At 47.7% G+C, this 23,042-nt stretch overlaps 2 protein-coding genes across 2 annotated transcripts in view; both read right to left on the reverse strand.

Annotated features, from left to right (window-relative positions):
- DGKQ (diacylglycerol kinase theta) overlaps positions 1–23,042 on the reverse strand; it is an 848,589-nt gene that overhangs the window by 225,527 nt on the left and 600,020 nt on the right. The gene's annotated exons all lie outside the window — the stretch shown is intronic.
- LOC138297072 (uncharacterized) lies at positions 14,051–17,709 on the reverse strand. The gene is made up of 2 exons (XM_069236579.1): positions 16,261–17,709; positions 14,051–14,174 (listed from the first exon to the last, which is right to left on the reverse strand). Coding segments are annotated over exons 1-2 (1,362 nt in total). The 5' UTR covers positions 17,621–17,709; the 3' UTR covers positions 14,051–14,172.

Below are 23,042 nucleotides of genomic sequence, written 5' to 3' on the forward strand. Positions count from 1 at the left end.
GTAGCCCTTTTAGCTTTGATAGATATGCTACGAAATAACTGTATACATTTAGTAATGAATTAGCATTTGCATTTTATTCAACCACTTGGCAGGTGTCTTATAGTTGGGGTTTTCACCCCGCACATTGAACTGCTGCTAATATTCTGACGCCTTTTTCTATGAATTTCTTGTTCTGACAAGGGTGCCTATGGTGTTTATAATCTAATGTAATTGATATTAATTATAAATCCTTACTTTGCAAGGCCTTGTTTTTCTGTTTTTGTATGTGCTGAATGTTTATAATGTAATGTACTTCTTTTATATCTGCTGCACTTTTATGGCCATCGTTGTGGTCAAAATAAAGATTTACACAAACACATGTAATGCCTCAGTCCAGACAGACGCTGGATATTTTAGTTAACTTTGTGGCTGTTTAATTCAAAGGGGAGCGGGCTTGGTCTTGAAAAATCACACAGCGATTTTAAAGCGTTGAGGCGGCACTGACTCCCGTCGGATGTTGCGCACATAATATTCAGTAACAACCTCCTTCTGAAAACAAGGACAGCTGGTGCAGCATACGGCGCACTCTGCTGGGTCTGCAAACAATTCCTAGAGGTCTGCGAAAAACGTTAAATATACCGTTGCTTTCAAGGTCATAAGCTGAGTGTGCTTCCCTACAAGGCAGCATGACTTCCATCACAGCAGCTACAAGGCAGATGTGAAACTACAGCAAAGAAGTTAAGTTGTTAATCACATATTAAAAAAGATGTCAAGATGAATGTTCACAGCTCAAGCCCCTTTGAACTTAGCCTGGAACTGGAGTAACCCAATCATTAAGTAGGTTTTAGAAATGGCTTTTAAGACATCTTGGGGACTTTCAGAAAGTTGACCTAGAAATGCATTCAGTCTGTTAATAACCATTGGCTTTTTTGTTTTGCTTTATTTGCTTTAGGCTCTCCAGGTTCAGTTTATTCCTCCTGTTGCCTAAACTGTGTTTATTGTATTCTTCCATAAACTGCCTTTCTGTAAAAATACCTTTAAATCTTATTATCTTGTCACATTTGCTGTGCATTCAAAGACCAATGTCAAATGCCAGGCGCTGGAGGGTGCTTGTTTACTTTTCTTCCCCTGACTTCAAAGTGAGAGGATTTATGTGACAAGCGTGCTGGAGATTGGGGGTAGGAAAGAGTTTTTTTTTACCTAGCACATGACAAAATTTAAATGAACTGTGTAAGTATTTCAGAATATAACAGTATTAGGAACACAAACGGAGCCCATTTTTTGTTATTTTTGTAGTGTGTTGGAAACAAATACTTTAATAGGATCAAAACAAATCATTACACTAGGTGTAGCAATTTCCAAACATTTCCGTTTGTGCACTGTATAGTTTTATTAGTAAAACTGTATGTCTGTGTAAATGTAATGGCCATGTCAATTGAAAATGTGTTGTCTGTAATGGCAGTGCAATACCATACCATAAATATTCCACTCTACGCCACTTCACTCTAGTCTGCACCACTCGACACCACTGCACTCTACTCTGCACCACTTCACTTTACACCACCCCACACCACTGCACTTTGCACCACTCCACTATACCCCACTGCACTCGATGCCACTTCACGCTACGCCTCTCTACTCTACCCTGTACCACTCTATTCTACGCAAAGCACTCTTTGCCACTCTACTTTACACCACTCCAGACTAGGCCACACCAATTTACTCTGCACAACTCCACTGTACGCCTCTCTTCAACACTGCACTCTACGCCACTGTACTCTAGGACAACACAGTGTATGACACTCTAACCTAATCTGCACCAGAGCACTATATGCCACTGCACCCTACACCACTTTACATCATTACATTCTATGCCACTCTACGCAATTGCACTCTACTCTGCACCACTCCAACCTACGTCACTTCAATCTACTAAAACAATCTATTCTACTCACTACACTCTGCGGCACTCTACTCCACTTAGCGCCACTCCACTCTATGCCACTCTACTCTTAACCACTGCACTCCAGGCCAATGCATTCTACACAACTGCACTCTACTCTGCATCAATGTACCCTACGCTACTCTACTCCACTCTATATTACTGCACTCTCACTCTCTACTCTGCACTCAACGCCACTGCACTCTATAGTGCTATATTATACTATGCACCACTCTATGCTACTCTATTCTGCCACATGTTGGGAACCTCTGCTCTACGCCACTCCACTCTACTATGCGCCACTCTAAACTAGGCCACTGCATTCTATGGTGCTGCATTGTATGCCGCTGAAATCAATGACAGTGCACTCAACACCACTGCACTCTATTCCACTATACTCTGCAACACTTTATGCCAATGCACTCTACACCAGTCCACTCTATGCCACTTCAGTATATGCTACTCCATGGGGCTCTACATTTAGCCACTCGGATACAAGATACTCCCTGCCACCACACTCACTCTAGAACACTCTGCTCCACTCCTCACCAATCCACTCTACAACACTCCAAGTGACTCTCCTTTACGCCATTAACTTTTAGCCATGCCGAATAGGAGCCACGCTGGTGTACAACATGGCTAAAACACATTAGCAAAGCCAATAGTTCTTGGATAGGCGAGACCTATTGGCTTTGCCAATGCTTGGTGTAAATATGGCAGTACTTGTGAGGCGAGCCCTGAGTCCAAAGTAAAGCTCTGAACATGTGTAAGATTGAGTTCAAAGTCTAGACAGAGTAGGGTTCTATACAAATGTACACCCATGATTATACGAATGGTAACACATTTTGTGCAAACCCAATTGCGTTTAGTTCTGAGTTTCCCTTCAGATCAACTTTGAGGATGTAAACTGTACCTGTAGTCCGGGGACCCCTGAGGGTCCGCGACTGCTTAGAAAATTAAATATTATTAACAGATTAGGTCCATAGCTTTCAGTAATGACACAGTAGGGGGGGTCCCTGGGTTCCAATAATGATTCAGTGGGGGTCCCCGAGTTCCAGTAAGGATAAAGTGGGGGTCCACATATGTCAAAAGGTTGGGAACCACTGAGCTGGAAGAACGGGTCAGCTAGGGCATGTGGTTAACTTAAGAATTCAATTTATAGAAACACATTAATTGCAAACTCACAAGCATGGGAAGAACAGTTTTTCCCTGTGAAGCAAATCATGGGAGAGATTACCACAGAAATAAGGAAGGTTGCGCAGTGTAGCTCAACTAATGCAAAGTTCTGAAGGGTTATGAAATAGCCACGAGTTCGCCTCTGCTGAGTGTGGGAAGTTGTAAAAGTGAAATATTCCTTCAGCTCAGCTTATATACAAGCCGTTTCCAAAAGGAGGTGTCTCAATTTCCCGTATGACTTTAGAATACTTTTCCATTTTTGCCAAAGTCTCAAGCCATTCGTGGCAGCTGACATTACACTGGTGAAGGGGCTGCTATGGTTGCACCGATTAAAAAATATAACAAATTCCTTAAAAATATGTGTTCACTTACATTTGTCAAGTGATTACTAAATGAACTATGCGTGAAAGAAGGGCCTCGAGCCTTCATTATGATGGCTACAACACATCACTTATGTGTATCTGTGAATGTATGTATGTAGTGGTGAATGTAGCGCGCAAACCTTATGTGCAAAGCAATGGAGTGCTTGCGAAACCCACAGGTGCAGCCTGGAAGATATTTCCATTAATTTCCCCCTACGGAAAGGACATTGCGTGCCACGGATGCAAATTCACCTCACAATTAAAACACCAGCTACATCCCAGATGGAGATTTTAAAAGGCAGTTCGAAGCAAAATGAATACTCAGAAATTAAAAGTGCAAATTTGGTCAAAAATAACAAAAAGCTAAAAGTTGCATGAGGTGTAATGAATGATACCTTCGGTGCACGGGCGCCACGTCACGAAGCCTACTAGCGAAATTCCTATCGCTGCTGTGAAATGTTTTACACAACCCCGGAAGGGTGTCACAGGCACATACAGCACCAAGAAATGTAATAAGAGACTTACACTAATGGTCCCTTGCAACTATGTCCATCAGTAGTACCGCACGGCATAACAAGGCTTTCCGGGTGCCAAAAAAACGGTGGTGCGCGTGGGAAATGAGTCCAAGGTCTACCATCAAGTGAGCATAAAAAAAGGCCTCAGGCAGCCCTTGCGGTGCACAGGAGCCCACAACCATTCGGGGGTGGGGGTCGGGGGGCATTCAGTCCTATGCCAAATAATATATGAGAGTTATGGGAGACTCGGGGGGCTTCACTTCACATCTCAAGAGGGCCCATCATTTACGCCACTGCCTGCCTCATGTAGTTCTTGCGTTTCCTGACTACTCTAGTTTCCAAAGACCGCCACTTCCTTCCTTTCCTTGCACGTCGGGCTGTACTATTTTTGTCTGTGGTTTCTGGTTCTCTATCTAAACTTGGGTTTGTGCACCAATGCAGGATATCCTGCGCAGGACACGAAAGGCCTTTAAAAAAGGGCAGCCTTTTCCGCTATGGTTCCAAACTCAAACCAGCCACAGTATGGCTTTTTATGTCTCAGTCGTGTAATATTACTCAACAGCGGCGGCGGTTGGTGGGGGGGGGGGGGGGTTCGGCGGGCTGGGGGCAACGGGGGGAGAATAAAAAATATATTTTTTTTAACTTACCTATTCCCGTAGTCGTAACCGCCTTCTGTCACTTTGCTTCTCTTCTGGTTTCCCAGGCTTTCACTGGGACTACAGCACAGGCTTCCCAGCAATCCTGGTGCTGCTTTCATGCTAAAGCTAGCATGAAAGCAGCATCAGGATTGGTCTGAGCGGCTTGGACTGCCGCCCAGACACTGCCCAGCAGTCTGTACAGTTTCTCCAACCGGGCTGTTCAACACAACCAGGTTGGAGAAACCTAAGTGCACATGTGTGTTTGGCTTGCCTAAGATGGCCGGCCAAACACACTTGTACACTTAGGTGCACTCTATCCTCCTCCCCCTTCTACTCCGACTTCGCATTTAAAAGTACTTGCCAAGCCTTAAACTCCCCTTTTTCTTCATATAAGTTATCCCTGAGGTAGGCACTAGGTAACCATAGGGCAGGGTGCTATGTAAGGAAAAGGAAGGACTTGTAACTAACGGCCTCATTATGACCGACCGCCAGGGTCGCGGTGGCGGTTGGACCGCCATCAATGCAGTGGTCCGAGTGCCATGTGGCGGTCTGAGCGCCATATTACGACCGCAGCTGTAGCGCAGCAGTCGGACAACCAGCACTGCCAGATTTCATCTACACAGCAGTCTGGCAGTGCTGACAGTCCTAATACCCTGGGAATTAGGACCCCCTTCTCCGCCAGCGATTCCATGGCGGTAACCTGTCATGAATAGGCTGGCGGAGACAGGGTGCAGGGCCCCCCCTGGCCAGCCCCATTGCAATGTTTACTGTATACTTTGCCTACAGTGAACATTGCAACGGATGCTAGTGCACCCTACGCACTACAGCATTGCCACCAGCTCTATTATGAGCTGGAGACAATGCTGTAGGCCAGACATTCAGTCATATCTGCATTCATCTGCATACTTTATGGGTCTCCATAGGCACGAGGGTGGAGGGGCTCTCACGTACTTCAAACGCCAGTGGCCTGACCCCACACAAAGGATCGATATCCCACCCACACGGATCCTGCCAGACAGGGCTGAGTTGAAAGGGAAACTATTTAAAGTTTCCCCCACTCCAGAGGAATTTCTTGGTATATATACTGGTCCTGTTACCCTCCAAAACTAGACTCTTCTTGAACTGCAACTGGACTCTGTCAGAGGGACTGCCTGGCTGCCCTAAGGACTCCTCTGGACTGCTTTGCGGAGAAGGACTGCTGCCCTGCTTGTTGCCCTGCTGCCTGCTGGCCCCTGAGTCTGATGAAAGGACTCTGCCTTTCCCACAAGTGCTCTCTAAGGGCTTGGATTGAGCTTGCCTTCTGTTCTGAATTCTCAGGGTCACAAAGACTTCACCAAAGAGAAGAAAATCCCCGTGCATCGGAAAATCAACGCAACGCCAGCCAAAATAGACGCAGCACCTGCCTCGTGGCAGAAACATTGCTGCATCTCCTGCCAGATTGACTCAGCACCTGCTCCTTTGTATCAGCGCATCACAAATTTTCAATGCATCGTTCCTGAGCATCAAAATATCCCTGCATCGCAGTGAGGAACCAAGGCTGCACTTCTGGAAATCAACACATCATGTTGCAGCATGGAAAGAAACAATGCATTGTCTGCGCCACGCCAGAAAAATTCGACACAGCGCCTTATTTTTCAACACATTTCCTCCTCTGTAACCCCCATTGTGTCGTTCTTTTTTACGCATCCCAGGTAGTGTGTGTTACAAGGACACAACGACTGATTTCTAAGGATTAAGACTCATTTAAACCTATAAAAATGAATATTTTGACTTGTGCACATTGTATTTTTGTCATTTATTTTGTGACTTACCCTGACTAGAATTGTGGTCCCAACTTGGACAAGGGTGTATACCTCTGCCAACTAGAGACCCAATTTGTAATACACTATTAATATTATTCCACTATGTACTTCACCAAAAAATGAGAAAATCATCTTTCAATCACAGCTTTGAGGTTTATCCAGTCAATTATAATTTGTATTTAACATTTTCAGTAGGTGAGAGTATCCCAACATGAAACCATAGGCATAGCATAGAGAAAGAGGTAAGTTACATGCTAACATGTAGTGGCTGCTGCCGTTTACCACTGGTACACCAGGGCCTCACACAGCACTGCAATAAAGCTGGGAAACAAGTTTACTTCCTTTGGACAACTGCCTCTTCAGGGTTGTGTGGATGACCAGTCAAAGCTTACACAAGGATGTACAAGATTAGGAACTTTGGGTCTTATACACTATATACTGGTCGCAAAATGCTAGGTTACAATTTGAAAGTAGTATTTTGCGACCACTGTGACTACTGGCCATCATAGGGATGGTGTCCTGCTCCGGTCAGCAGATCACCACATGTGTGAGTGATGGGACTGCGTTTTATTTTTTAAAAGTGTATTTCTTCTTTATAGTTTGTTTAAGAGAAGGTGGTGGTTCCTAGGAACACTACCTCCTCTCAAACCAACTTTTTTTACATTATGTAAAGGGAAGGGAACCATTTTACAAATGGATTAGTACCTTCTTTGAGGTGTCGGTAAAAAAAATCCAAGTTTTGAGACTGGATTTCAATCACAAAATATTGATACATTAGATTCCAATTGTTATCCAGTTGGAACCCTATTTTAGGAGTCGAAAAAACTTTTTAGGCTCCTAAAATGAGACTGGTATATAAGAAATGCATTTTACCCATGGAAAACCCTAAACGAGATAATTTGTGACCGCTACAATGCTTAGTACATCTGGCTATTAGATACTGTCAACATAAGCAATACACTCAATCTCAGTGCCCAGTCAGAGTTAAATATTTTAAATATAGACATCAGTGGTCTTATTAGATAAAGAGCCCCAAGGATTCAGCAGTCATGTGTGCCTGCTTTCTGCAAATCGAGAACTACGATATTACAGATGTGATTGCAGGTTCTTGCACAGCCCCTTCTATAATACAGATAGTGCCAGCGTAATCCTAATAGGGCATTTCTTCACTTGCAAGGGGTTATGCCCCATGCTAATGACGGAAATACTTTGTCTCTGTTAGGAAGTGCTCTAATTGGATACCACAAAGAGGTGGTGCACAGTCAGTGCACCCCTCAAAAGTGTGCCTTGCAAGGGGAAAAAAGGGGTCCCACAGACCCTCCAGACCTCTCTTCGCAGATGGGTGCAGTCACACTCTGCACCCACTTGAAGGTGGTTCTCTGTCCCACTTTGAAGTACAGGCCAGGTGCTGCCTGCATTGTGAAAAACAGTTGCCCTGCCTTTCACTAATGCACTGCTCACAGGGAAGATGCGAGTTTGTGGCTGCCCTGGGGGCAGCATTTGATTGCAATATGGCACACTATCCCTACAAGTGGAACATCTTGTGGAAAGTGTGCCAAGCGCACACAGGGGCAATGCACCATTTCCATAATGCAACACCAGGTCTTTATTTACAAGTATCAAGTGCTGGGCAGTTAACCTCTTAACTGCTGGGCCTTCCCCTCAGTCCTGGGCCCTTTTTTGGCTTTTGGGGTAGTTTACACTTAGACCACCATATCTTCTTGTCCATATAAGGTATCCGTTTAAAATTTGCATCCTTGTTTTCCAACATCGTGGGGATTCTAAAGGTACCCAGGGCTTGTGAATTCCCCCTAAAGGAGACCGAGTAAATAGCCAAAATAAAGCCACATTTTGAAGTGTTGAGAAAAATTGGAAAATGTGCTCTGGATAAAAGTATATGTTTTGTTTCGCCATAAAATAGTATCAGCTAACGGTTTGCTGTGATAAAGTCACCATCTTCCTAGCTTTTAGGAACATGCAGAGCTGAATAAGAAAACCCTATTTTTTTACCATGGTTTTGGCATTTTTCAAAGAGGTAGCACATTTTTCCTATTTTTTTTTGTACTTTCAATCTACTTCCAGTTTGTGATGGAAACTAGTGTGAAACCCATGGTGATCCAGGAAAGCTATCTCTTTCTGAAAGGTAGACAAAATTTCAAATTCAGCAAGTGGTCACATGTGCAGATCGCTCAAGGTTATCCCCAAAAAAGATCCCCAAAGAAGACGACTGTTGAAATAAAAAAAATATTGAAAATGAGTAGGAAAAATGGCCATTTATGACAATGTGTTCATCTGTAACTTTTTGTCACAATGGCCAATTTACAAAAGCAATGTGCCATTATGTTCACTAGATCCTTTTAGTTGTGGTTACATTTAGGGTTTGTAGGTTAAAAACACTGTGGCACTTGTATGGCTGGGCCTAGTGCTAGCAACAGGAATGGATCTAACCAAGGTCAATGGGAGTCTTCGCATGGGAGCGCCTATTGACCTTGGTTTGATCCATTCCTGTTGCAGACACTAGGCCCAACCACATAAGTGGTGCAGCGCTTTTATAAGCACAAGTGGAGCAATGCTGGATGTTAGGAATTTTGTAGATTCCTGTGGATTGTAGATGTTTCCATCAGAGAACTGTAAGAAAACATAGTCATGTTAGGTGAGGTTTGCAGGGCATTGTTGGTGAAAAAAACCTTGTAGGATTCACACAAGGCACACCACCTTGGAATCCCCTGGTTTTCTAGTTTTCAAAAATGTCTGTGGTTGGTAGGTTTCCATAGGTGGTGGCAGTGCACGGCCTCAAATCCCGCAGAGACCCCTATTGCTGATCCCTCCATTTAGCTCTTTAGGGCCTTTTGTGTCAAGGTCTCCTGGCCCACCCACAATAGTGAGATGCTATTCTGATCAGGAGACTTGGGGGAATGTTAGCTGGTAGGAAATTTCTGGCTCCCCTCAAATACGATAAGTTTTCCTCACAGAAATGTGAGGAAAATGCATGTTTTTAGTCAATGTTTGAGGTTTGTAGGGAGGGCATTGTAGGAAAGATAATGTTGTTGGATGCAAACAAAGCACTTCACCCTGGGCTCCCCCAGATGTCTAGTTTGCAGAGGTGTCTGGGTCTGGCAGGATTTTTTCAAATGGCAGCCTACCCAATCACAAAAACTGCAGCCGTTTACCATTTCAAGTGGGACGATATCAGGAGTTAGCCACTCTCTCCTGGCACATATGTAAAAACAACACCCAAAAGAATCAAATGTCCTCTCACTTGCAATTGGAATGGGATGCTGTAGTCTGCAGGAGCAGAAGACTGTTGAGGTTTTGGGGTGAGGCTGATGTTAGAATAGGCAAGACCCAGCCATTATTTTATTAATAATATATATTGCTGCCATAGAGTGGGATTTCTACCCCCGGGTGGGGAGGTCGAATGACTGTTGCCCCATTTACTTAGGGGGGACATAGCCATGTGCATGGAGGGCAGCCCCCTACCCATATACCTAAAAAAACACAAATTTCCCTTGTGTCTGGTGGGCATTCTGCCCTCCCTGGGGAGCAGATCTGGGATAATTACCCCCATCTGCCATCCCAGATGGGGCAGAAAAACTGCTGCCCTATTTAGTTGAGGGGGGAATGGCCATGCCCATTGTGGGCAGCTCCTACCCCTACATTTTTATACAATTGAAAAACCTTGGAATCTAGGGGGCCCTGTGGTGGTGGATCTGAGGTAACTGAACCATTCCCCCCCTGGGGGGGGGGGGGCTCAAAGACAAATATATAAAAATTGCAAAGGGGACAATGAGCCCTTGCCCAAGGGACCACTCCCCCTATTCCTGGTGGCTAGTGGGTGGATACCAGCTGGAGGATCGCTCCCATGTGGCAAGCCACAAGCAGCGATACACAGGGCAGAAGATTCTCCCCTTTCTAATAATATTTCTCCAGTGCGAATCAGTGCTTGGGGGGGGGGGGGGGGGGGGGGGCTAAGGTATGCCCCAAGCACTGATTCAGTGAAAGTGAACCAAGCCCTTGGGGCAGCTAGTAAATGTCATTGCAGTATAAAAAAATACAATCAGGCTGCTCAGGAATCTCTTCCCAAGCAGCATGATGTAAAATAAATAAATAAAGGCCTACCTCTGGTGCAGGGGCCTTTACACACCTCTACAGTGTTGGCCAATGGTCGACACGCACTTAAAAAGTTTAAACGATTGCCATCAAAACAAAAGGCCTTAGCACGTTCTGGGGCTGCAATATGACCTCCTCATGCAATGTAGCAAGTGCTATAATACAAATAACGTTGCTGGTCTATGGACAGTGTTGCTTGATGGAAAGAAGATGTCAAGCCATAGAAAATCTCTGAAGACCTTTCAGTTCTTCTATTGCTGTGGTATTTTTAAAAGAATAAAGGTGACAGAATGCTACAAACGTATTAAGTCAGCTATGGTACACCTGTACTCTGTTTCAAACTATAAAGTGTGTCAACTCAGTGCATTTGAAAGGAAGTGGCTGAAAATCTGCAAAACGTCCATAAAGCCCAGGAATGCCCCAAAATACCGCCAAAACACAATCTAAAGGTGAACTGGGATTTTCAACCCACAGGAAACGAGGCTTGCTTGCTGTGAAAAAGAGACTCGTCCCAAAGCCAAGGCTCCAGTGTGAGTGCAATTAATTGGGCCATATGGAAATCTGTGAGTTGGTCAACAGGGTTCACCACACACAGTTTAAGGTTAGACCAGTAACTTCTCCAATTAGACTTCAAAGATAATGTGCAAACAGAAGAACTACTGGTACCGAGGATGGGTTTAATGTACCACATATGTCCAACAGGGATACCAAAGTTAGGTCATAATTCACAAAGATTGCTGATCACAGTCATAATTTTCGAGTGGAAGGGAATCTAGACTACTGGGGCAGCAGTTCTTAAAGACGAACTGGAGAAATAAGGGTGTTGACTTACTGGCCATCAGAGTCTAATACTTAACACCTCCAGGAGTTTGTTGCAAGGCGGTTCCAACACTGTTGGAATTGGATAAACCTGCCCCAGCTATTCTGAAGCATAGCATGAAAAACAAAAACCCCTGTGTACCTCAGCAGATGTGTAGATGGGTGATATGGCTTTCACAAAGATGGGAATGCTACTTTGGAGGTGCGAGTTATGCACACTAAGGGTAGTGGGATGTTTCCTGCAGGTCCTCGGACCTCTTGCCAGACGGGCGTCTTCGGATTAGTCCTTGCTGGCTGGAGTGCCAAGCAGAGTTTCTAATCATCAAGCGCACTGAAGAAAAACACAGCTCAGGGCAGAAAAGCCAACCAGTCGCAGAGCGAACTATCTTTCTAAAAACTGCGGGGGCTTGTATACCTTCAAAGGTTAGGTGAAGTATTTACAGAGCCTCTTTGCTAACTGTGAACAGCTTGTCTGGTGCTGGATTTAGACGCTGTGGTGATGGGAACGAAGAAAGAACAGGTTGAAAATGATGTACATTTGTGGAGAAGCAACAAATAATGGTGTTGGAGGTCCATTAGATGGGTTACCCCGACAACTTCTGCTATCATAGAGACAGTCAAGATTTTAGTGTCATGGGTCATCAAACTGCAAAATACCAACTGAGTATAGAACTTTCAAGAGCAACTCCATGGGACCAACTGAGAGAAGAGTACTCAGTTTCATAAAAATCTTAAAGCCTGCAAACAAACCAGCCACGTTTATTTGAAAGATCAGTTATGGTCTCTGTAACGGACGATGCATGGACGGAATGCTGAACATTGTCAAACACTCACCCCCAGTCATAGATCTGGGTTTAATCCATCGTTCTTTTGCTCACCATGCCACGTTTCACCCCTCATCAGCCAGGCTAGCTTGAAATGGGAAGCACGGGACCCACGTCTGGGCATACCCTTCCCACTTAGGGCGACAAAGCAAAAACAACAAGTGATGGACGGAATGCTGAACATTGTCAAACACTCACCCCCCAGTCATAGATCTGGGTTTAATCCATCGTTCTTTTGCTCACCATGCCACCCCAGTTTGGACCCAGCCATATGCAAATCAGTCTTGACCCTGTTCCTCATGGGAACAGTCCAGACCGAACTGCCAAGCCAGGTCCTCACTGGACCGGAAACAAGCATCCTGGGACCGTTTTTTTTTTTTTTTTTTTTTTTTTTTTTTTTTTTTAAGTTTCAAAAACCTTTATTAAGTGCTTTAAGTAGGCGATACATAGGTTTTTAAAGAGTGGTACCTCTTCCCTTAGGAAGGGCAGTCCAGTTCAACTTTGTTTCAAATCACATTTTAACAACACAGTCAGTTTACATATGAAATAAGTAGTAAAGGGGGGTTTGGTTTCTTGGGGCAGTGTGGGGAGTTCAGTGGGAAGGAGGGGGTTAGGGTTTACAGTTCTTCCTCCTTCTCACCCTCCTTGTTGTCCTTGTCTGTGTAGTCTCTCAGCAGGTTGAGTACCATTCGGCGGCACGCTTCCCTGCTCACCACCTCCCCGTTGGTCACCAGTCGGGTCCTGGCATACAAGAGGATGTCCTTTATGCAGCAGAGGATTCTCCAGCATCCTTGGATAGCCTCCACTGAGTGTGTCTTTGGAAACAGCCCATACAGCACAGAGTGGTGAGTGATGTTTGGGTATGGGATGTGGTCTTCCATTTCTTGTTTTAAGGCTCCCCGCAGTCTCTGGGCAAAAGGGCAGGCCCAGAACAGATGGTATGTAGTTTCCTCTGCAGGGCAACCCCTTGGGCATTCTCTGTGTGGGCACAGGCCCCTGCTGTGCATGAATGACCGGACTGGCAGTCCCCCTTTCACGGCCATCCATGCAATGTCTTTGTGTCTGTTTGTTAGGGATGGGGAGGATACATTTTCCCACACCCTTGTTGCTGTAGCAGGTCGCTCACTGGTTCTGTGGTGTCCCTGGACCTGATTAGTCTGTGGATTGTCCTGGGCTTCCATAGGCTTGGTGTGACACAGTTCAGCCCAAATTCCACCACAAACTTCTCAATCTCCTTGTAGTACCAGGGGAGGTCCCAGTTGAACATTGTTGCATTCTCCCACTTATCCCATCCCAGTCTTCTCCATACTGGGAGCAGGAAGAAGCGGAAGACCCTGTAAGCTGAGTGATCCTTGTTCTCGTTCGTCAGGGTTATTCGGACGCAGCCACACACAAAGAAGGCTCTGAGGATTGTCGGGATGTCAGGGACTGCCTTCCCTCCCTTGCGATGCTCCTTGTGCATGACTGTCCTTTTCACCCTGTCCATCTTTGAGTGCCAAACAAAGTGGAAAACCATGCTGTTCACAGCCCGTGCTACGTTGGCCAGGAGTGGCCAGGCCTGTGTCACATACTGCAGCACGGGCAGTGCGTTGTTCCTGAGCACCAGAGCCTTTCCTTCAATGCTCAGGTGTCTCAAGCTCCAAAAGCCCAGTTTCTGCTTGACTTTGGCCAGGCGTTCGTTCCAGCTTTTCGCCGCCGCTCCTGGTCCCCCAAACCAGATACCGAGGATCTTTACCAGTCCTGCCTCAACGGGGAAAGGGAGAGGCTCGTTACATAGGTCCCAGCGGCCAAAAAGCTTTGCCTGTGATTTGTCCACGTTGATCTTTGCTCCTGATGCTTTGCCAAAGTCCTTGCATGCCTCCAGCAGGGACTGGACCGATTTCCCATCTGTGCAGAAGAGGGTGACGTCGTCCATGTACAGCGAACACTTGACTTCTTTCTTTGCGTCTCCTGGTGTCGGGATCCCTCTGATGTTCGGGTTCTTCCTGATGTACTCCGCGAGTAGCTCTATAACCAAAACAAACAAAGAGGGCGAGAGCGGGCAGCCTTGTCTTACCCCAGACCTGATAGGAAAGGGGTCTGTTTTCCAACCATTTACCATGACTGAACTGAAAATGTCTGTATACATTATTCTAACATAATTGCAGAAGCGCTCCCCCAGCCCAAAACCCTGCAGTACCCTCTCCATGAACTCATGGGAGACGCGGTCGAAGGCCTTTTCCTGATCGAGACAGACCAGCGCAGCGTGGATATTCCGGTCTGTGATGTATTGGATCGTGTCCCTGATCAGTGCTAGGCTGTCCGCCACTCTGCGTCCTGGTACCCCACAGGTCTGGTCTGGGTGAACTAACTCTCCCATAGCGCTCTTGAGTCTATTCACCATTGTCTTTGCCAGGATCTTGTAGTCCACATTCAGGAGAGAGATGGGACGCCAGTTCTTGAGGTCACATCTCTCCCCCTTATGTTTATACAGGAGCGCGATCGTTCCTTCCCTTAATGTGTGGGGCATGACTCCCTCCTGCTCCATCTCCTCATACAGCTCCAGAAGGTCTGGTCCCACTAGGTCCCACAGTGAAGTGTAGAATTCAATTGGTAGACCATCACTGCCTGGTGTCTTTCCTGACTTGAAGGATTTAACTGCAATGTGCAGCTCCTCCAGAGTGAGGGGTGCGTTGAGGACTTCCCTTGCTGGTGTGGAAACCTTTCTCGGGATACCTGCCAAAAACCTTTCTGCCTGATCCCCATCTGACCTCTTCTCTGAGTAGAGGTCCCCGTAGAAATCTGTCACAGCCTTCCTAATGTCTTCCTTGGTGTCACACAAAATTCCCTCCCTGTTGCGCAGTTGAACCAGTGGGGTGTGCGCAGAGTGGACTTTCTTAAAGAAGAAGGAGTTGCATTTCTCCCCCTTTTCCAGGTTCTCCACCTTAGAACGGAAGATGATCCTCCTGGATTCCTCATGAAAGTGCTCGCTCAGCTCTTTCTTGACTGCCTCCAGAGGGTTCATGACGTCCCATCCCCGGAGTTGGAGGTCGTGCAGTTCTTGCAGCTGTTGCTGCAGTCTACTGAACTCCCTCTTCCTCCCCCTTGCTGCTTTCCTGCCCACGTTCTTAAAGAAATCCTGAATCCTGCCTTTCACCCATTCCCACCATTCCCCTATGGACTGGAAGGTGTCTTTCATGTCTTGCCACTCACTGTAAGTCCTCCTCAGCTCCTCCTGTACATCCTCTCTCCCCAGCAGAGAGCTATTCAGTTTCCAGGTGCCCGGACCTGTCAGGAACTTCCCTGTTAGTTCCCCCTGAAACCTGATAGCCCTGTGGTCAGAGAAATGCACTGTCACCATGGAGTGCTGCCTGATCCTCACTGATCTAGAGGTGAAAACAAAGTCTATCCTGGATCGCACAGATCCATCAGGGCGGCTCCAGGTGAAATTCCTGGCGTCCGCCCCCATGGATCCAATGACGTCCGTCAGGGAGGCCTCACCCACCATCTCCGCTAGGAGTTTCGCACCATCATCCATCCATCCTTCCTTAGCTCTGGTCCCACATCGACCACCACTCTCTAGTATACAGTTGAAATCCCCACCCATCATGATTGTTCTGGAGGTGACCAGCTGTGGTCTGAGGCGCTGGAACAGCTCCCGTCTCTCACCTACATCAGAAGGCGCATACACATTGATCAGTCTAACCGGTTCTCCTGCCCATGAGCCGTCAACGAAAAGAGCCCTGCCGCCTTCCAGCTCGGTGACCGAGTCCACTGTGAAGCACCTCCCTCTGACTAAGGTAGCGACTCCTACAGACCTACTGCTGTCCCCCCCAGACCAAAAAGAAGGCCCAAATGCCCACTGCTGTTCTAGGTGGGTGTATGAAGCTGAAAAAGGGATGGAGCATTCCTGAATCATGTACACATCACATTCCTGGCTGGCAAGAAAGTTCAAGGTGCTGGCACATCTGCGCTTGTCTCTGATACTTCTCACATTTATGGAAAACAATGAAATAGCCATCTTAATTAGTGTTTAAGAGTTTAACTTAGGCTCAAATACTAACTATCAAGTCAGAGTAATTAGCTGTTATCACACAGTGACAAGTCTACTTACAGGGCTGGTCAGGCTCCTGGCGGGTCTCCGGCGCGGGGGCTGTTGTCTTGGCCACCGTTGCTTGGTGCTTCTCTGAGGCTGGCTTGCCCACGTGGCTGGTCTCTGGCTCTTCCTCCTCCATGGAGGCCTCTTCCTTCTCAGCTATTGCTGGCGATGGTGGTGGGGACGCTTCCATGACGCTGGCTAGCGCCCTCATCTCCTGCAGCACTCTGCTGACTTGCTCCAGTTGGTCATCTGGACCCTCATTCCCTGGTTGTTCTTCTTCTTCTGACTCCTCTGGATCTGAGTTGGGGTTGTGGTTGCTCAGGTGTTTCTTCCTGGTCTTCTTTGTTACTTGTGGGGGACTGTGCCTCCTTTTCCTGCGCTCCTGTTTTGTCCAGGGTTCTTCTTCCTGGTTCTCAGAGGCGAGTTGGGGAGCGTTGTCTGTTGGCATACTCTCAGGGATGGCAGGCATTCCTTCTTCTGTGCTCTGTGGCTCCAGGACTGGCGTGGAGCCTTGGTCAGGTTTGACTTGCTCCTGCCTGGGGCCTTTCCTCCTCCCAGTTTCCTTGGTCTTTCTGGGTGCTGGGACTGGAAGGCTGGCCACGGCAGCCTCCTCCTGTGCCTCTCTCCCAGGAGGTTTGGCCGCCTGGGCATAGGACTTGGCTCTTTGCGGGCAGTCTTTGAAACGGTGGCCCACGGCACCGCAGAGGTTGCAGGGGGCTTCCTCTTTGCATGCCCTGGCTGTGTGTCCTTCTCTTTTGCAGTTCTTGCACACTTGCACTGTGCAATCTTTAGCGGTGTGGCCCGGTTTACTACACTTGTTGCACAGTCTGGGCTGCCCGGGGTAGAAGAGGTAGCCCGAGTCGCGCCCTAGGGAGAAGCTTGAAGGAGGGTGATGGATTCCATCCGGGGCGGCCGGGTCCTCTTTCAGCTTCACCATGACTGTCCATTTACCATCCCATATTCCATCACTGTCCAGGTTGCGGGAGGGTTCTCTCGTCACTGTGCAGTGTCGGCGTAGGAAGGTGGTCAGGTCCTGGATGTTGACATGCGGGTTGTAGACGTGCACGGTCATCCTCTTCACCTCCAACACGAGTTGGCACTCCAGGTGGAAGTCGGCGAAGGGTTTCTCGTCCCGTCTTGACCAGCACATCTGCCAGTATCTCCTGCAGATTGATTCCGACATGAACGTCAGCAGGTAAGTGCCTTTGGGTGCATCTGACATTATGCACCAAATCTCAGCTGCTGTGAACCCCATCTTGGTCACCAGCAACTCTGTGAAAGTCTTTCTGCTCAGCTCTGGTGTGGAGCCATCCGATTCCACCTTCCTCTGCATCTTCACCGTGTTGTGGAACCAGGGGTTCAGCGGTCTGCTCATCCTGTCCTTGCTGTTGCGGCGTGCCTTGGGAAGGGTCCTTCAGGGAGCTGCAGCAGGTAGGTACTCCTCAGGCCTGCTCCTGGTGGCTGGCAGTGGTTCCCTTCAGGCAGGCAGGGAAGCTTGGCAGGCAGGGGTTCCCCTCAGCAGGCAGGCAGGCAGGCAGGCCTCAGTATCCAGGCAGCTCCAGCAGGCAAGGAAGGGTCTCCAGCAGGCAAGCAGCTCCAGCAGGCAGGTGAGAGTCCACAGCAGGCGGTTCCAGCAGGCAGGCGAAGTCCACAGCAGGCAGGTGAAGGTCCACAGCAGGCAGGCAGGTTTCAGCAGGCAGGTATCTTCAGCAGGATGCAGCTCCAGTAATAGCACTTAAAAGTGCCCTTGTGTGCATATAGCACCAGGTAGTTCTTTGGCAGAACAGTGACCTCCAGTGGCATGGGAAGCACGGGACCCACGTCTGGGCATACCCTTCCCACTTAGGGCGACAAAGCAAAAACAACAAGTGATGGACGGAATGCTGAACATTGTCAAACACTCACCCCCAGTCATAGATCTGGGTTTAATCCATCGTTCTTTTGCTCACCATGCCACCCCAGTTTGGACCCAGCCATATGCAAATCAGTCTTGACCCTGTTCCTCATGGGAACAGTCCAGACCGAATTGCCAAGCCAGGTCCTCACTGGACCGGAAACAAGCATCCTGGGACCGGTTTCGGGGTTTCACCCCTCATCAGCCAGGCTAGCTTGAATCCAGTGGCATGGGAAGCACGGGACCCACGTCTGGGCATACCCTTCCCACTTAGGGCGACAAAGCAAAAACAACAAGTGATGGACGGAATGCTGAACATTGTCAAACACTCACCCCCAGTCATAGATCTGGGTTTAATCCATGAAATTCAGACACCTGTCTAGGGACCACCGTGAAGAAGTGCTACGAAGCCCAGCAGCAAACATTCTCCACAACTGGTCTTCTAATTTCACACTGGGAAACCTATTTCGAAGTAAGTAGACAAACGGCTATTGGAAACTCGAATTTCTATCGTACTCAGTTGCTTTTGCCTATTTGACTAACCATGTGGACAGTAAATATGCATACATCAGCCACATATCACTAGTTAACTGCTAAACATTTAATTTGATAAGAGGGTTTGAGAAGTTGGTCGCCAGTGGCCACTAAATTACAGAATGCTCACAAGCGTCAACAAATGGGCAAGTGGTGCTAAACAAAACAATCAACATTTGCTCTACAATTCATTATTTCGCTTTTTCGATATAGCACAGTGAGCTAAAAGAAGTAAGCTGAGTGCTTCACGGGAGGTTTACTCGCACCTAGAGTCCTTTAAAGCTCGGCTGCTACGCATAGAAAAGAATTGTGTGTATAGAGTCTGGCTGCAATTGATTTACAGAAACCAGCAGGACAAAGGGATGAGGGAGAACAATTGAATTTGATATTACTAAACAATACATTGAAGAGACTCGTGCTCATTGATCGCACCCAATGACACCACACTACCAGGATTACTGAGACTTCAAGGGCACTATAAGAATGATGTCATCGTAGCTTCCCTTCAGTGGCTCATGGACACGAAAAGAAGCGGAATGTCCTTCACACCTGTAGGTGGCATTGCAGGACAACAAAATCTAAACTGTCTACTTTTACTTTCATTTTAGGCCTCAGGTATATTTTGTACAACGAAAGGGCAAATAAAGCCACCGTACGGTAAAATGGAAAACGCTTAATGGGATCAAATTATTAGCACACCAATAATGTAAAACAAAATGTAGAAGACAAATCGTGCCGTCATTCATTTACCGCTAAAACACGACTTGCGTCGATACAGTTCAATCACAGATGGCCTCCTGGTTATCAGTACCCTCTACGGGCTAAAATCTTGAAGATCCTGACCTTCCGTGACAAAACACTGAAAAAGACGACAACGTGAACTGTATTTAGGCAAGCAGTAAATGCTGACGTCCTCCGCAGCACTGACCCACCCTCAGTAGAATGGTCCCACGTGACCTCAGCCTTTTGTCGAACCTTGAAGCCTGGTGTTTAAGGACGTGGTCTCTACCTTTGCCATGTGATGAAGCTGCACCGCCACACCCCAGGTTATTTACAATTAACACAAACTACAAACTGGAAGTTCCAACATTTAACAGCTGCCAAGTGGCCCCTTGTGACAGAGGACACCTCCAGCCAAGTGGCGGCTTAAGGCACCAAAGCAGACAACTGCGCGGAGCACTATCTTCCAGGGGCACACCCGGTAAAGTGGTCACGAAATCACAAGTCAGGTTGTGCATAAAACAGAGTCGTAATAAATCTGCTAGCTGGATATGTGCCTCGAGAAAGTCTTAGTACGCGTGATCGACTTATTCAACCTTCATGCGCAGACAGCATCAACTGAAGTAAAATAATGTCATCTTTCCGTCGCAAGTCTCTGGCCTTGCTTCGCCTCATCTCTTTTATCTTCTCTTTCACGGGTCACCTCTATCCCGCTCTGTCTATCTGTACATCTCCCCAGTGCTGTAAATGGAACAAATGAGTGCAGGTCTTCAATGAGATCTAGCGGGCGGGCGCGAGGAAGGACGTGATTATATAAAGATACTTCTGCCATGTCAGGTATTCATTTGCCCTTGTTAATGGTCTCACATTTCCTGTATATGCAAACTCCCTCTGAACACGTGCACCAAGCATATAAAGGCAATTAATAATTAGCCTGCCTCCAACTGCGACCCTCTCAAACGTGTGAGCAGCCCGCTGCATGGAACAAGCAGAGGAGCCCACAAAGCACTCCTCCTATTTTCTTTAACATACCTAACAGAATGTCCCTTTCGCGCTTGGTCACTTTCACACAAAAGCAGACACTCACTCTCACGAAAGGCTCACCGCAGGATTGAAAACCTTGTTTTTATAATACTTAGCTCCCACAGCTTTCTGCTTTGGGACTCTGAGCCGGCTGCCTTAGTTGCGTTCACCTCACACCTGTGATTTACACAGCGCAGGGCCTGACTGGGCCAGGGTCATTCTATTACAGCGCGGGCCTGAGACTTCCAGCAGGTGGACTCCCTAACATCAGCAGCGGCTCAGCACAGGCCTACACTGGCACTTTGGCGTTCGGGCAGGCTCCACCCTGACAGCCTCATCCTGCGGGTACCGGCCCGTTTAAGCACTGCATCTCCATGTACCCACCACCTGGCTCTACCTCTGCCTCATATATCTCACTGAAGCACTCTCTACCTAACGTACCTCTCTCGTGCCTGCCTCTGCATTCTACCTCCCTTTACCGCTCTTTGCCACACATCTCTTAGCCTCGCCCTCTCCCTGCACATGATTACCCTGTTCACGGTAACCTTTCTCTCAACTTCTTTACCTCACCTCTTCCTCAATCCTTCCACACATCACCTCGCTGCATATATTCCTCAGTCATCTCTCGGACTCGTCGCTCGCTACCTCACCTAATACTTTCTTATTGGCTGCGTCACTTTTCGATTCTTCCCTTACGTCTCTCTGTAGCGCACCTCACTCTAGCTTCCACCTCCCGCCACCTCAGCTCTCTCCGGGTGCCGCCCTCTTCCTCCAGCGCACTCCCCCTATCATATCGAACACTTAGCAGAGTCGCAGGTCGCTGACTAGCCAGATAAGTGAACCCCAGGAACCAGAAAGGAGGTACAAGACAAGGGAGGAGTGTAAGGGGAACACTGTAAAAGATGACACAATGAGATGAAAGTACTCGAAGGAACGCTCCGATTCACGGCTGCAGAGAGAATGACAGCTGTGAAGGGGGTTATTTGGGATTACAAACATCAGTCAATTAAAACTACAATTTCAGGAGTTGTATGCATACATCTGATTTCATATTTTGCACCATTCCATTTGACATGTAAATACTGCTGTTGCAAGACATAAAAACGACAGAGCTAAGCTCTATACGTTACATATATACATTTTTATAACGTTTTTATGTGGTACTATGTAGCTGGTGGATGCCTGGCAGCTTCAGCTTTCTCCTGTATTTAAGTGCCACAGTTAATGAAAGCGTAACCTATGATTCACCATATTTTGAAACCACAAGGGAGTGGATTAGGTAATACATTTAAGTTGTTCTGAACAGAGGTTCCCAAAATATGTATCATCCTGGGCTCCGCAAATCCTTCAGTTATCACTTCCACCAGCAAGATGTGTCTTTTTGGTCAGCAGAACTTAAAGTGATGTTATTTGCGAGTTATACTTCACAATAGAACACTGGAAAGAGGAGGGCGCGCTTGAAGACGATGGATCACCAGCAGGCTATTACCACCGGAGGCTGTGACCATTGCCAGGCCTCTTTATTAATCACTGGCAGAGTGAGAATATTATGGATGTAGGGCCCAATCCCAAACTCTCCCCTCCACTCGACTCCTCTCCCCTCGACTCGATCTGGGCCTGAGTGATCCCTCCGCCGCCGTGTCGCTCTCTCTGCTGGCTCTCTCGGGCCCTGTGCGGTGATTCCCCGATCGCGACGGCCTTCTGCCCGGAGATCCCTGCCTCCGAGGGGCAGACAGAGGAGCGTGACAGTGACAGTCTGTCACTAGACTTCCAGAGCGAGCCCCAACTCCAGGAGAAACAGCGACAACTTCACGGGCTCTGGGGGATCCGGGGAAAGAGCAGCAGTGCGGTGGGGGACAGCACCCTTGGCGAAGGGTGGGGGTGAACAGCAGAGGCCAGCTCACCCCACGGGAGCAGGACGCCTTCAGGAGGCAGAGACAACTCCACGGCAGCAGCAGGTTTCCACGGAGACACCAGAAATCCGGTAGTGGAGAGACCTGCTTCAGGGTGATTCAGGGTGATACCGTGACCGCAGGAGAAGAGCAAAGAACACCTCAACTACACCAACCCCTCGGGGGTAGCCTCCGGTGGAAGAACAGCAAGCCCGTGCGGTAGACAGAGACTCCACATAAGCACACCTCCACCACTCAGGGAGAGAAAACAGCGCCGCTGCCCTCTGTATATTCGGTGTGCAAAACCGCACTTCAAAGGGCTCTGCGAGGGCAGCGAGGGCAGCTCCACAGGGGCAAAACAAGTCCACCAGGTAGGCGAGGAGTAGGACTGACTGTAAACTGATGGGAGGAAACTACTTACCCATGTGGTCATTAAATGCAGTGGAAATACCGTAACTATACTGGAGATCAGAGTTCAATGGGAGTATCAACAAACCCATAAAGGGGCCACACCGGCAGGGAAGGAAACAGCGACTTAAGGGAAGAGAATTTCAATTCCTCAGGGCGGCAAGAACACAACAAGAGGAAAGCGACTCAGGTGTACACAGCAGCGACTCACAGTCCGACTCGCCTGCCCCGAGCCACACTGTCTGCCGTGTAACTAGGACCTGGCCGCTGAAAACGTAATGGAACTGAACTGAAACGGGAGCAGGTGCGGAGAGGAAGCGCACATG

This window comes from Pleurodeles waltl, chromosome 1_2 (genome assembly GCF_031143425.1).
Source record: "Pleurodeles waltl isolate 20211129_DDA chromosome 1_2, aPleWal1.hap1.20221129, whole genome shotgun sequence".
NCBI classification, from domain to species: Eukaryota; Metazoa; Chordata; class Amphibia; order Caudata; family Salamandridae; genus Pleurodeles; species Pleurodeles waltl.

Bases quoted from the DNA above. Each gene is read 5' to 3' on its own strand.
- LOC138297072 (XM_069236579.1), bottom strand. From the start codon at position 17,620: ATGAGCAGACCGCTGAACCCCTGGTTCCACAACACGGTGAAGATGCAG.